This window comes from Rhinopithecus roxellana, chromosome 11 (genome assembly GCF_007565055.1).
Source record: "Rhinopithecus roxellana isolate Shanxi Qingling chromosome 11, ASM756505v1, whole genome shotgun sequence".
Lineage (NCBI taxonomy): Eukaryota > Metazoa > Chordata > Mammalia > Primates > Cercopithecidae > Rhinopithecus > Rhinopithecus roxellana.
This window is the reverse complement of record NC_044559.1, coordinates 80,994,331-81,009,107: the sequence shown is the minus strand read 5'-3', so window position 1 is coordinate 81,009,107 and position 14,777 is coordinate 80,994,331. Positions and strand designations below refer to the sequence as shown.

Genomic DNA, 14,777 nt, shown 5'->3' with positions numbered 1-14,777 from the left:
ATGTGTAGTGAAAAGACATTATAATAGTATATTCCTGTTTCCTCTTTCCTATTTGTCATTATTTTCATATATTTTACCTAGGTGTTTATATATGCAATAAACACCTAATAGATTGTTACTTGGATTGCTTTATCTATTTTCTTTTTTAATGTATCTATTAGATTTATTTTTTTTTTTGAGAGGGAGTCTTTGGTATTTGTCATTATTTTCATATATTTTACTTAGGTGTTTGTATATGCAATAAACACCTAATACATTGTTACTTGGATTGCTTTATCTATTTTCTTTTTTAATGTATCTACTAGGTTTTTTTTTTTTTTTTTTTTTTGGTCTGTCGCCCAGGCTGGAGTACAGTGATGCAATCTTGGCTCACTGCAACCTCTGCCTCCCAGGTTCAAGCAATTCTCCTGCCTCAGCCTTCCGAATGGCTGAGATTACAGGCACTAATCACCACGCCAGGCTAATTTTTGTATTTTTAGTAGAGATGGGGTTTCACCATGTTGGCCAGGCTGGTCTCAAACTCTGGACCTTGTGATTGCCTGCCTCGGCCTCCCAGAGTGCTGGGATTACAGGTGTGAGCCACTGTGTCTGGCCAAAAATTTTTAATTGCATATGTGGCTCCTATTATACTTCTGTTGAGCAGTGCTGTTCTAAAACTCTAGCTATCATTTATATATCCCTACCTAACTTCTATCATTTGTTTTTCAACCCTGTTTTTGATCCTGTTAAGTATAGCGTGTTCCATTGTGAACTCTTCCTATATGCTGAATCAAAAAAGTATTTCCTGCTTTTTATTCCTGGTATCTAGACTGATGGATTTCTAGGCCATTCCATAGCTTTGGAGGAAATACTAGAGTAGGGTTGAAGTAGGAAGAGAAATGTGATACAGTTTCTTAAGGCCCATGCAAATCATTTTTCCTGCTTTCCTGACATTTATTGTCTACACCAGTGTTTCCTAGTATGGTCTAGGGACTTTGTATTCATCACTCAGGAATCTAGGTGATGTTTATATACACACAGAACATAACTGCACTTGGCATTTATTGTCATGGCTTGTAATACTTTTAACTCAATCTCATCTTCCCATTAAGTTGTGAGGTTTTGTTTTGTTTTGAGACAGAGTCTCGCTCTGTTGCCCAGGCTGAAGTACAATGACACAATCTCGGCTCACTGCAACCTCTGCCTCCCAGGGTCAAGCAATTCTCCTGCCTCACTCTCTCCCAAGTAGCTGAGATTACAGGCACCCACCACCACGCCTGGCTAATTTATTGTATTTTTAGTAGAGATAGGGCTTCACCATATTGGCCAGACTGGTCTCTAACTCCTGACCTCAGGTGATCCGCCTGCCTTGGCCTCCCAAAGTGCTGGGATTACAGGTGTGAGCCACTGTGCCTTGCCCTTTTTTCAATCATTATGACTTTCATTTGTAGGTTTGGTTTTCAACATCTTTGCTGACTCACTTGGTTTACCCACGTGGTGTACCATCTAGTGGTAATAGAGAGTCACTTCATTCCACAAGGTTTAAATCTTGTCCTGTAAGATAACTTGGAATGCTATTATAGAGAAACTTACAAAGAGGGAAATTATCAATGAATTTTAAATGTATGTCTAACTAACATTAATTTTATATCGTTTATGTTATATTGTTCTATATGTATAATTTGTCACACCCCAATATAATTTTCTTTTAATTATTAGAAAGCTTTATAGCTAATTTAAACACAACATTTGTAATGTTCATGATTTGTTTTATATACTAGGCAAGGGAAACTGCTTAATAACAGAATAAATGACTGATTGTCCAATTTAGGGACTAGACAAGAGGCTGTAGTAGATGCCCTGAAGTAACATTTCTTTTTTTTTTTTTTTTTTTTTTTTTTTTGAGGCAGAGTCTCACTCTGTCGCCGGGGCTGGAGTGCAGTGGCCGGATCTCAGCTCACTGCAAGCTCCGCCTCCCGGGTTTACGCCATTCTCCTGCCTCAGCCTCCCAAGTAGCTGGGACTACAGGCGCCCGCCACCTCGCCTGGCTAGTTTTTTTTTTGTATTTTTAGTAGAGACGGGGTTTCACCGTGTTAGCCAGGATGGTCTCGATCTCCTGACCTCGTGATCCGCCCGTCTCGGCCTCCCAAAGTGCTGGGATTACAGGCTTGAGCCACCGCGCCCGGCCCCTGAAGTAACATTTCTTAGTAAGAGGAATAAAACAAGCAGACAGATTTTGAAAGCATTGTAACTGGAGGAGGGCTGTGAAAGGTTTCATGAGCAAAGATGATCCTTTCAAAGGTCATTTAGTGGCAATGCTGTGAAAAGACAGTGGCCAAGGCATCCATTCTCAATGTAGATTTATTAAGATCACGGGCCCTTGAGCCAGACTGCCCACGTTCAGATCTGCCACTTAAGAGGTGAGTGATCTTGGGAAGTTACATATCCTTTGAGTCTTAATTCCCCATTTCAACAGTGTCATTCTCTTTTCCTATAGGAAATCTAAGGATATAGTCAACAAAATGACTTTTCACAGTCAAAAATTTTGTGCTGATTCTGATGGCTTGTCACAGGAACTCAGAAATTTTAACCAAGAAGGTACAAAATTGGTTGAAGAGTCTGTAAAACACTCTGATAAACTCAATGGCAACCTGGAAAAAATATCTCAGGAGACTGAACAGCGATGTGAGTCTCTGAACACAAGAACAGTTTATTTTTCTGAACACTGGGTATCTTCCTTAAATGAAAGGCAACAGGAACTTCAGAACTTATTGGAGGTAATAACTTTGTAACTAGAACTTACTTTGGGGAGAATAATAATCAGAAAATTAAATATTCTTGGCTGAGAATAGATTTTTAAAAAATGATATTTCAAGCTATAATGACTTAAACTTTTAAGTATAATATTTGGTATGCTTATACATGATCTTGTTTTGTGCTTTGGTATATGTCTTCTCGATCTTGGAATTAATTTAACATTTGTACAGTTTCTTTCCTGTATTTATCCTTGGTTTCTGACTTAGTAGTTTCTTCGAAGAAGGGCAGCCTGTCTTTTGATATGTAATACCTTCCACTTACATATGCTTTTTTTTTTTTTTTTTTTTTTTTGAGATGGAGTCTCGCTCCATTGTCCAGGCTGGTATGCAATGGCATGATCTCAGCTCACTGCAACATCCGCCTCCCAGGTTCAAGCAATTATCCTGCCTCAGCCTCCCAAGTAGTTGGGATTGCAGGCACCCGCCACCACACCCGGCTACTTTTCTTGTATTTTTAGTAGAGATGGGGTTTCACTATGTTGGCCAGGCTGGTCTCGAACTCCTGACCTTTTGATCTACCCGCCTCGGCCTCCCAAAGTGCTGGGATTACAGGCATGAGCCACTGCACCTGGCCTATCTATGCTTTTTACTTTTCTCCAAGTACATTCAAACCTATTATTAAGTATTTAGGTTATTGTTCTGGTAACCAAAGGATACTTGATAGGTTTATGGATTTGCTTAAACTTAATACTTGCATGAGCCCTTTGTAACTTGGTTTTTTCTTTCTTTGCATTAGAAGGATTTTACTAACAGGAAGTAGGTACAAAGAATTACAAATTTTAATCTATATAAGCTGTTTTCACTAAAGGGAACTAGAGTTTGTATACAAATAGCTAATTTCAGATTTGCGATAGGAAATGTACAATATATGACCCTAGAGATCTTGTCATACCAGAAAGTAAGAAAGCTGTTAAAGATTTCTGAGGGGCTGGGCGCAGTGGCTCAAGCCTGTAATCCTAGCACTTTGGGAGGCCGAGACGGGCAGATCACGAGGTCAGGAGATCTAGACCATCCTGGCTAACACGGTGAAACCCTGTCTCTACTAAAAAATACAAAAATCTAGCTGGGCGAGGTGGCGGGCGCCTGTAGCCCTAGCTACTTGGGAGGCTGAGGCAGGAGAATGGCGTAAACCCAGGAGGCGGAGCTTGCAGTGAGCTGAGATCCGGCCACTGCAACTCCAGCCTGGGCAGCAGAGAGAGACTCCGTCTCAAGGTTGTCAACCTCCCCATGTTCAAAGGTGGTATAATTTGAGCATCAAAAAGAATAATGGCCATAAAGGATTAAAACACATCAAATATATTAAAACTTAGGAACTCATAAAAATTTCATAGGTCTTCTTTGGATCATGCCAGGGAAGCAAAACATTGTCCTGAAAATGGGTAAATAAGAAGAAACAATATAGCATCCTAAAAAACAATATAGCATCCATCTGTCTTTCCATGTATTGGTTTAGCAGGGTAATGAAGAAAAGTTTTTCATTAGACTCTAAGCTAATAAAATGGAGAAGAAATGATAGAATATATCACCAGTATGCAACTCTTAATAAAATAACCCCTGTGGATATTAATGATGGCTTAAACCATTTGATCAAAAGCTGATGGGCAACTTTATAATTAATAGGCTAACCATACCTGAACTCACTGATAAATCTTAACATGAGAGACTCAGCAAAGCATTTTGTGTTTGCAGTACTACCTATGAAATATTCTTGCTAGAAAATTAAATCTGAATTAAATCAAGCCTTTAGGTCTAGCCAGTTTGTAGAAAATAAAGCATAGAAATGCAGTTGACCAAATCCAGAATTTGAGATGTTCAATAGGGTAAAGACCTCATGTCTTAAGCAACAGGTTTTTTTCCAAGGGAAAAAAGTAGGAGAAAAGATAACCTGTAGACCAAAAGAGACTTAAGACTAGAGGTCCTTAAGTCTTAGTTTGCCTGAGGCAATCCTTGTTGAAGTTGTATTCGAATGATTATTAAGAATGGGCCCTTTCACTCTAAAAGGTTTCCAATTTGGATGATAAATTATTTGGTCACCGACTTAAGACCTATAAAACAAATCTAGTGGTGAATTCTGGTTCAAACAAAGCAATTGTAACAGACATTTGAGACAACTGGTGAAGTCTGAACATGGACTAGACATTTGATAGGAAGGAATCAGTGTTAACATTTTCAGATGTGATAGTGGTCTTAAAGTGCTCTTACCTCTTAGAGATACATGCTGAAGTAAATGGATGAAATGATACAGGTTGTTTCAAAATAATCCTGGGTTTGTGGAGGAGTTAAGTGGCCAGTCCTGTTGGTAAATGTTTGTACTCTACTTGTTGGTAAATGTTGAAGCTGGGTAATGAATACAAGGGGATTAATTATACTGTTCTCTCTACTTTTGTATGTGTTTTAAAATCTTATTACTGAAGGCCAGGCGTGGTGGCTCATGCCTGTAATCTTTGGAGGCCAAGGTGGGCAGATTGCTTGACCCCAGGAGTTTGAGACCAGCTTGGGCAACATGGTGAAACCCCATCTCTTCAAAAAAATACATAAATTAGCCAGGCATGCCTGTAGTCCCAGCTACCTGGGAGGCTACCTGGCTTGAGCCTGGGAGGTCAAGGCTGTAGTGAGCCCTAGTCATGCCACTGCACTCCAGCCTGGGCAACAGAGTAAGACTTGTCTCAAAAAAAAAAAAAAAAAAATTTATGGAAAAGGTAAGGGAAAATATGATATTGAATAAAACCCTGGCAACTTTAATTTTAGTAATAAACACTTGTTTGCATCATTTACAGGTTGTAAACCAATGTTGTGAGGCTTCAAGTTCAGACATCACTGAGAAATCAAATGGACATAAGGCAGCTCATGAGAGGCAGCATAACCTTTTTCTTGATCAGATGACTATTGATGAAGAAAAATTGGTAGCACAAAATCTAGAACTTAATGAAACCATAAAAATTGGTTTGACTAAGCTCAATTGCTTTCTGAAACAGGATCTGAAACTGGATATCCCAACAGGTACTTTAAAAGAGAAATAGAATTGTTAAATTTTTTGAAGTTGAATTCAACTCTATGTAGTGTCAGATGTTCAGAAAAATTAGATCCTGCCATTGCCTGACAGGAATTTACCATCTCACTGTAATCAACTCAAAATGGGAAAACTGGAACCTTAAAATAGTTTTAATCAAGTATCATGATACAGGTGGTATCACAATTCAGTAAAATTTCACATACATTCAGGGAACTGACTTTGTTAATAGGGGATATTTTTAAAACAAATACAAACCAAGCACTGTTTGTAAAAGGACATTTTAATACCACAAATATTGGAGAGACATAACTAACTAAATCTAGTTTAATGCAAAGTTTACTACATTGTGCATTTTGTTCTGTGTTCCTCTCATTTTGTCATAGACTATTGCCATTTAGGAATCCCTGTTTTAAGAGATCAGGGATCACTGTGGACCACTGGCATTTAGGAATCAACATTTTGAGAGATCAGATAGGTCAAAGATCATTGTAGGCTGTAATGATTCAGGGAGGTCTTCATGGAAGAGATGTAACAAGCTTTTTTTTTTTTTTATTAGCAGCAAAACATTTAAATTTTATTGACAACAGAAATAATTTATAGCCCCACCCAGTACGCAAAAATGGTGGCTATGTCCCAGGGAGTTGATTTCATGACTCACTAATGAACTGTGACCTACAGATGGACGAATACATTGCAGGGTATTAAATGGCCTGGAGAATCATCAGAAAAGAACAGTCTTGCCTGTGCTTTCACAAACTGGGTGGCCAAGCAAACTGATAGTTCCAGAAGCACTCCATGTATATATCCCAAATCCTCAAAACAATGCCTGGTGTCTCATAGAATCTGATGGACAAAACCTAAGTGACACCAAAAATCCTGACACAAAGGAATTTGAGAAACATAGTAAAGAAAGGAAAGCACACTAGCAGAAACTTCCAAAAGATGTTAATCAAGCTAAGCCACAGAATCAGTCCCGTATCTGCAATGAAGTGCTGCTTATGTATGAGAGACAGAAAAAGCTGGTGGCCAAAGTATATATTATTTCATTTATCTTATCCCTATAAATGGCATATTTTCTCGATTATAGCCTATTGCTACTTCACTTAGGGAAACTCATAGCTACAACTAGTACAATTTGCCTGATGAGATGAAATTCAGGGGAACAAACCAAAGGTAACAAATCCCCAAGTTACATGTCTTTCACAAACATACCTCTACCCAGTCAATAGAGGATTTATCAAAAGAAAGATTAATAGTGGAAAAATAAACTGAGGATTCTTTTCTCACCCTCATCACAAAGAATCTTAAGATTAAAAAGTTTTTAAACTAGTGAAGAGAAGGAAGAACAAGGAATACCTTTAATCTCTCCTTTTCATTTTAATTTTTGTTCAGCTTATGCAAGATTTTGTACCTTGTGAAAGAATTTAAGTTTACTGAATACAAAATATTGCTTAAGATTTAAAACAAAGCAAAATAAGTTGCTGAAGAGGGATCATTTGAGTTAAATACAGGTTTTTTTTTTTTTAAATCTGTAGTTGATGTACATTTGATTTTAAGAAGACACTTTACATCAGGTCACCACAAAGCAGATTTACATACAACCATCAATTGCAGAAAAACAAAGTTTCTTTTTGATCCAAACACAAAGAAAAACTTTGTGTTTTATTTTTTTATGATCTTTTCCTTGACCATAAAAAAAAAAAAATTAAAAATGCAGTACTTTTCGAAGGTGAAGCTAGTAAGTTTATAGAAGTGCAAAACACCAAAACACTTTATGCAAAAACTTTTTTTTTTCTTTTTAAGAAAAAGGCATGACTTCTCGTTTTCTGTTCTTGGTATAAATTTTAATCCTTTCCAGTGGAACCAAAACCTCCTGAACCCCTTTCGGTATCATCCAAAGCTTGAACTTCTTCTATTTCTGGATAAAAAAATCCGTTTGCAAATGAGCTGTGCAGTTCAATCACCCTTTTTGACTTCAAACTTTTCTTTGCCAAAGTTAAACAGTACAATACCAACATTTCCTCTATAATCTTCACCTATGACACCAGCTCCTACATCAATAAAGTGTTTTGCAGCCAAGCCTGACCGTGGAGCTACTCTTCCATAACACCCAGAAGGCAGCGCTATCTGAATGTCCATTTTCACAAGAGCTTTCTCCATAGTGGTATTGTGTAATCATAGGCACTGTACAGGTCGTAGCCCGCGGCCCGCGCGGAGCCCCGGGTGGGGGCCGTGGCGTGCTCGGAGAGCCGGGCAAAGCAGAGCTGCATGCCGCCCTCCTCTGCAGGTCGGGGCCGCTTACTGGGTGAAATGGTGGGTGTCTTTCCAGAGCAGGGCATGGCAAAGCCAGAAGGCGAGCAAGGAGAGCCACAAGCTGTTTTACACAGCACAAATAATTGGGTTCTTCATTGGATTGTGGTGATGGTTGCATACCTTGTAAACTCACTAAAATCCACTGAATTGTCCACATAAAATGAGTGTTTTATGGTATGTCAATTATATCACAAAACTTTTTTTTTTAATTTAAAAACCAATTGTTAAAAGGGGATGGTGCTACATAGAATGTTGGTTTATTTTTTCCCCAAGAGACCTGTAAGATTTACTGTCTACTTTTCAATGAAGTTAGGAATGTAAATGTTGAGTGAAAAGGCAAGTACTTTTGTAAATTACGAGAGTATGAGCTCATTACAGATAAATCTAACTGGGGGCCTGATGTGGTGGCTCACGCCTGTAATCCCAGCACTTTGGGAGGCCAAGGCAGGAGGATCGTTTGAACCCACGAGTTCAAGACCAGCCTGGGCAATATAGTATATATATAACTGGTTAATATTTAACCACCACACCACATTTATAGTGAAATGATTACTCCTATCAAAGTAACCATGTTGGGAAATCTGCTCATTCCAATAATGCTGCCATTTTTTTCAGAACACTACAACTCCTTTTAGAGCTTATAACACATCTTTTATATATCCTCAGAGATGGTAAACTTCATGTTTTAGAGAGTAGGATGAATCTTGAAAATAGTAAAATCTGTTGTCAAATTAGAAAATATTGTTAGTTGCAAACAATGTCTGCCTGACAGGTAGCAAGACTGATCCTCTCATATGGCAATTATACTTTTATATTTTATATTTTTAGAAGACAAGATTGATTAGGAAGTTTTAGTACTTTTTAAAAATATTTACATCTCATACTTTAATTGTTACCTCTTATCTAATGTCCATTAAAGGTACGACACCACAGAGGAAAAATTATTTATACCCATCAACACTGGTAAGAACCGAACCACGTGAACATCTCCTTGATCAGTTGAAAAGGAAACAGCCTGAGCTGTTAATGATGCTAAACTCTTCAGAAAACAACAAAGAAGAGACAATTCCGGTAAATTTAAAGGATCATAATTTTATAATAGAACTCTCTTGTGAACTCTTGATGTGGTTGACTTCATGTGAGGAATTTTACTTTTCACTCCTTAATCTTACCCTGCCTCTCATTAATGATAGGCCTAGCCCTTAGGCTTGTTTCTTTTAATCTTACTAGTTTTTAAATTATGCTAGTAGGTAGTAATTGCCAGTACTGAATATTGTGCTTAGTAACATTGTTATATAGGAACCTCTACTCTCTATAAAAATATATTAGGAATTATTTTCATTAATTTGTAGACTTTCTAATAATTTTGTTGGGGTTTCACTTTCATATTATACCATGGGCATTGTGTTATATTCAAAGAAGAAAACTACCGTTACTCTTGCGATGACTTTTAAGCCCTCGGACTTAGTCACTCATCCAGTTTCTTCTTTTAGGATGTGGATATAGAAAAGGCAGTTCTGGGGCAGTATACTGAAGAACCTCTAAGTCAAGAGCCATCTGTAGATGCCGGTGTGGATTGTTCATCAATTGGCGGGGTTCCATTTTTCCAGGTATATCATAATCAGATAACCCTTCCGTATCTGATGACTTCCGTATCTGATGTAAGTCATTCATTTACTATTCAGTATAAAGGCATTATTTGTGGTGAGTAGAACAACAAAAACCTTTCAGTTATTCCTTAGGATGGCTTGTTAAGGCTTATGATTTGAATTATTTACAAAAATCTGATATTGATAAGGGGTTTTCTGTAGAATAAATGAAGGCAGAATTTGACTTAATCTACATCCTTAGCTGATAGTCTTTAGCTATTGTATTTATTCCTTTTCTGCTTCCTATATACTCGGACACTGAGAGTAGTCATTTCTCTTCCTTCTACCTTTGACATGTAAGTCTTGGAACCTATCTCTGCCCATAATCAGACTTTGAAGGCAAAGTGATTGAAAAGATTGAGAGACTGGAGACTGCTTAGGTTATATTAGTGATTTCCCCTGCCTGAGGCTCTTCTCTTGTAAACTGTTACCCCATGTTTCCTGAGCACCTTGCCTGCTCTAATCCAATGTAATTAAATCTTGTGACCTCTCCTACCCACTTTTTTTTTTTTTTTTTGAGACTGAGTTACCCAGGCTGAAGTGGAGTGGCACAATCTCGACTCACTCAGCCTCCACCTCCCGAGTTCAAGTGATTCTCCTGACTCAGCCTCCTGGGTAGCTAGGATCACAGGCGTACACCACCACACCTGGCTAATTTTTTTGTATTTTTAGTAGAGATACGGTTTCACTATGTGGGCCAGGCTGGTCTCAAACTCCTGACCTCAAGTGATCCACCCTCCTCGGCCTCCCATAGTGCTGGGATTATAGGCGTGAGCCACTGTGCCCAACCCTCTACCCATTTTTTTTCTTTTCTTTTTTTTTTTTTTGAGATGGGGTTTCGCTCTTGTTGCCCAGGCTGGAGTGCAATAGCACAATCTTGGCTCACCGCAACCTCTGCCTCCTGGGTTCAAGCAATTCTCCTGCCTCAGCCTCCCGAGTAGCCAGGATTACAGGCATGCGCCACCATGCCTGGCTAATTTTGTGTTTTTTTTTTTTTTTTCAGTAGAGATGGGGTTTCTCCATGTTGGTCAGGCTGGTCTTGAACTCCCAGCCTAAGGTGGTCTACCTGCCTCGGCCTCCCATAGTGCTGGGATTACAGGTGTGAGCCACTGCACCTGGCCTCTCCTACCCACTTTTTAACGCTGTTGAGAACATAGTTGGTTTATGATTCATCTCAACATTGATGACTGAGTACACAATAAATGTCACCAGCCCTTAATGTTCTCTATGGTTAAGTAATTAGGAGGATTCCAGTGAAATACAACTTCCAAGTGAGGCTCTGTAAAGTGCTGGTATCTTTTCCTCGAAGTGCTTTTTCCTTGAAGGTACAAGCCTAGACAGGGTGTGTGAAGGAAAAATTTCCTTACGTAGGACATTGGTATCTATATTTATAGTTGAAGTACTACCTCTGAGATGCATATGCTTGTACCTTTCTTTTTTTAATATATGGAGAGGGTCTTGCTATGTTGGCCAGATTGGTCTCGAACTCTTGGCCTCAAGCAGCCGTCCCACCTCAGCCTCCCAAAGTGCCAGGATTACAGGCATGAACCACTGCGCCTGACTGCTTGTACCTGCTTTTGTTTTTGTTTTTGAGACGGAGTTTCCCTCTTGTTGCCCAGGCTGGAGTGCAATTGCATGATCTTGGCTCACTGCAAACTCCGCCTTCCGGGTTCAAGCGATTCTCCTGCCTCAGCCTCCCGAGTAGCTGGGATTACAGGCATGCACCACCATACCCGGCTAATTTTGTATTTTTAGTAGAGAAGGGGTTTCTCCATGTTGGTCAGGCTAGTCTCAAACTCTTGCCCTCAGGTGAACCGCCCGCCTTGGCCTCCCAAAGTGCTGGGATTACAAGCGTGAGCCACTGCGCTTGGCCTGTAACTGTTTTTAGTAGATCTACAGGTTCTTCCCTTAAGGTCTAAAGATTCTCCATCACTGCTTTCAACTGTTAACAAAGTTCTAACTCAGGTTCTCATAAATTCCTCCCCCTGTCTTCCTCTGGGCAATTTTATCCCTAAATTCTTGCCACCTTTTGCTTTATTCTTTACTATTAGAGAACTATATATGTGTTTCTTTCAGTTTTTATCCTTTTTTTCTATCTTATAAAGTTAGGAAAGGGGGAAGGATAAGAGAACCTGGTGACTACTTAATCCCTGGTCAGAAATTCTTTTATTATTATTACCTGTGGCATTTTGAATTAGGCTTAGTGATTCACCTATGGCAAGGAAGTCCCTACAATACCAGAAAGGGTTTGGGATGGGGTTTTAGACCTTCAGCTGAAGTCCAGAAATGATCTTTTCCCTAGTAGCAGTGTGATATGGGGATTTTCTCTGGGTTTAAAACTTTAAAAGTTGGTTTATAATTTGTCTCAGCATTGATGACTGAGTGTACAATGAATGTCACCAGTCCATTAATGTTCTGTATGGGTAAGTAGGATTCCAATGAAATAGAATTTCCAAATGAGGAATATGAAATAGGTTTTACAAATAAAATAAAATATAATTTTTAAGAACTAAGCAAAACTGTTTTTAAGGTGTCCCATATACCAGTTTCTCTGCTTAAAACAGAATTGGCTTTTCTGCATGACAGCAAATCTTTGTTTCCTTAGAGCAGGGTTTCTTGACAGCAGTGCTATTGGCATTTTAAACTGGGTAATTCTTTGTTGTAATGGGCTTTCCTGTGGACTGTACTATGTCGGTACACAAGAAAAACAGTGTACTATGTAAATACTCAAAGTCAGTAGCACTCCCTGGTTGTAACATCAAAAAGTCTCTAAACATTGCCAAACGTCCCTTGTGGGAGCAAAATTGCTCCCTGATGAGAACCACTACCCTGGAGTAAAATCTGTAACTATGTCTTAGAAAATAACACAGAAAATTAATATTTCTTTCACTCTACTCCTTCCATTAGTGATCAAATAAAGAAGGTTCTACTTGCCAAATTGTTGGCTCAAACTTGTGCTAAACCTTTTCTGGTTTTCTACACTTAAGTTTTCTTGCTTATAACCCAGAGAACTTTGAAAATAGAGTGTAGTTAATGTGTATCAAATGTTACTTTATATTGACTTAATTTCCCCCCCTTAAATCCACAGCATAAAAAATCACATGGAAAAGACAAAGAAAACAGAGGCATTAACACACTGGAGAGGTCTAAAGTAGAAGAAACTACAGAGCACTTGGTGACAAAGAGCAGATTACCTCTGCGAGCCCAGATCAACCTTTAATTCACTTGGGGGTTAGCAATTTTATTTTTAAAGAAAACTTAAAAATAAAACCTGAAACCCCCAGAACTTGAGCCTTGTGTATAGATTTTAAAAGAATATATATATCAGCCGGGTGCGGTGGCTCATGCCTGTAATCCCAGCACTTTGGGAGGCTGAGGCAGGTGGATTGCTTGAGCCCAGGAGTTTGAGACCAGCCTGGCCAACATGGCAAAACCTCGTCTGTATTAAAAATTAGCCGGGTGTGGTGGCACACTCCTGTAATCCCAGCTACTGGGGAGGCTGAGGCACGAGAATCACTTGAACCCAGGAAGCAGGGGTTGCGTTGAGCCGAGATCACACCACTACACTTCAGCCTGGGCAACAGAGCAAGACTCGGTCTCAAAAACAAAATTTAAAAAAGATATAAGGCAGTACTGTAAATTTAGTTGAATTTTGATATCTACCCATTTTTCTGTCATCCCTATAGTTCACTTTGTATTAAATTGGGTTTCATCTGGGATTTGCAATGTAAATACATATTTCTAGTTTTCATATAAAGTAGTTCTTTCATAACAAATGAAAAGTATTTTTTCTTGTATAGTATTAAGTAATGAATATATAAGAACTGTACTCTTCTAGGCTTGAGCTTACATAGGTAAATATCACCAACACCTGGCCTTAGAAAGGACCGTCTCATGTTTTTTTCTTGCTATGACTTGTGTATTTTCTTGCCTCCTTCCTAGACTTCCCTATTTCGCTTTCTCCTCGGCTCACTTTTTCCCTTTTTATTTTTCACCAAACCATTTGTAAAGCCACAAAAGGTATCCTTTCTTATTTTCGGTAGCCAGAATTTTATCTAGAAATCTTTTAGCACCTTTTTAGTGATTTATTTCTAAAATCACTGTCAACAATAAATCTAATCCTAGTTGTATCCCTTCTTTCAATATTTTTCACTTGTTGCCCCAAATGTGAAAGCATTTCATTCCTTTAAGAGTCCTAACTCATTCACCCTGACAGAGTTCACAAAAAGCCCACTTCTCTAGAATATAAATTGCTATTATGGGAGACCACCTAGACGTCTGACTGATGGCTCTGTGCCCACACTCCAAGACCTGTGTCTTTTGGAGAAGATCACAATGATTTAAGGACTTTCTGAAACTTCCAATTATGTCTATAATTTATATTCTTTTGTTTACATGATGAAACTTTTTGTTGTTCCTTGTTTGTATATAATAAAATATGTATATGTATCTTTTTCTTGATTCAAATCTTAACCCTTAGAAGGATTCTGGTATTTTTGATCTGGCAACCATATTTCTGGAAGTTGAGATGTTTCAGCTTGAAGAACTAAAGCACTTAGAAGGAATATGTACAAAGAATAAATTTTGTGCCCACAATGAGTTTAGTGTGTAAAGTTTAGAGACATTTGACTTTGATAGCTAAATTAAACCAAACCCTATTGAAGAATTAGAATATATGCCCCTTCAAGAAACTAAATTGATCTTGTAGAATTATCTTAATAACATAATGGCTATAATTTCTCTGCAAAATCAGATGTCAGCATAAGCTGTGGATAATATCTAATAAACTGCCCTCAGTGAATCCGTGGTTAATAAATGTGGTTTCTACATTAACCTGCTTGCTCCATTATTTCTTCTCTGGCAATGGGTATGTTTAGAGAGCTAGGCAAGCTGCATTCACATTCCCAAAATAAACTATGCTGGTACCACCAAAGAAGAAGGAGCCTAGTAAACATGCAGGGTTTTAGTTGCACTCCAAGGGACTATCCTACGTGCAAGGTTAGTGAG

General features: G+C 38.5%; 1 protein-coding gene and 1 pseudogene across 1 annotated transcript in view; one reads left to right on the top strand and one right to left on the bottom strand.

The window, feature by feature from the left end:
• Nucleotides 1–14,603, top strand: part of KIF11 (kinesin family member 11) — a 64,267-nt gene extending 49,664 nt beyond the window's left edge. The window contains exons 18-22 of the mRNA XM_010381324.2: nucleotides 2,477–2,756; nucleotides 5,573–5,795; nucleotides 9,041–9,192; nucleotides 9,615–9,731; nucleotides 12,859–14,603. Coding sequence (XP_010379626.1) covers nucleotides 2,477–2,756; nucleotides 5,573–5,795; nucleotides 9,041–9,192; nucleotides 9,615–9,731; nucleotides 12,859–12,990 — 904 coding nt within the window. The 3' untranslated portion in view covers nucleotides 12,991–14,603. The remainder of the gene's footprint in view (nucleotides 1–2,476; nucleotides 2,757–5,572; nucleotides 5,796–9,040; nucleotides 9,193–9,614; nucleotides 9,732–12,858) is intronic.
• Nucleotides 7,626–8,168, bottom strand: LOC104676501 (annotated as a pseudogene).
• Nucleotides 14,604–14,777: the final 174 nt, after the last annotated feature.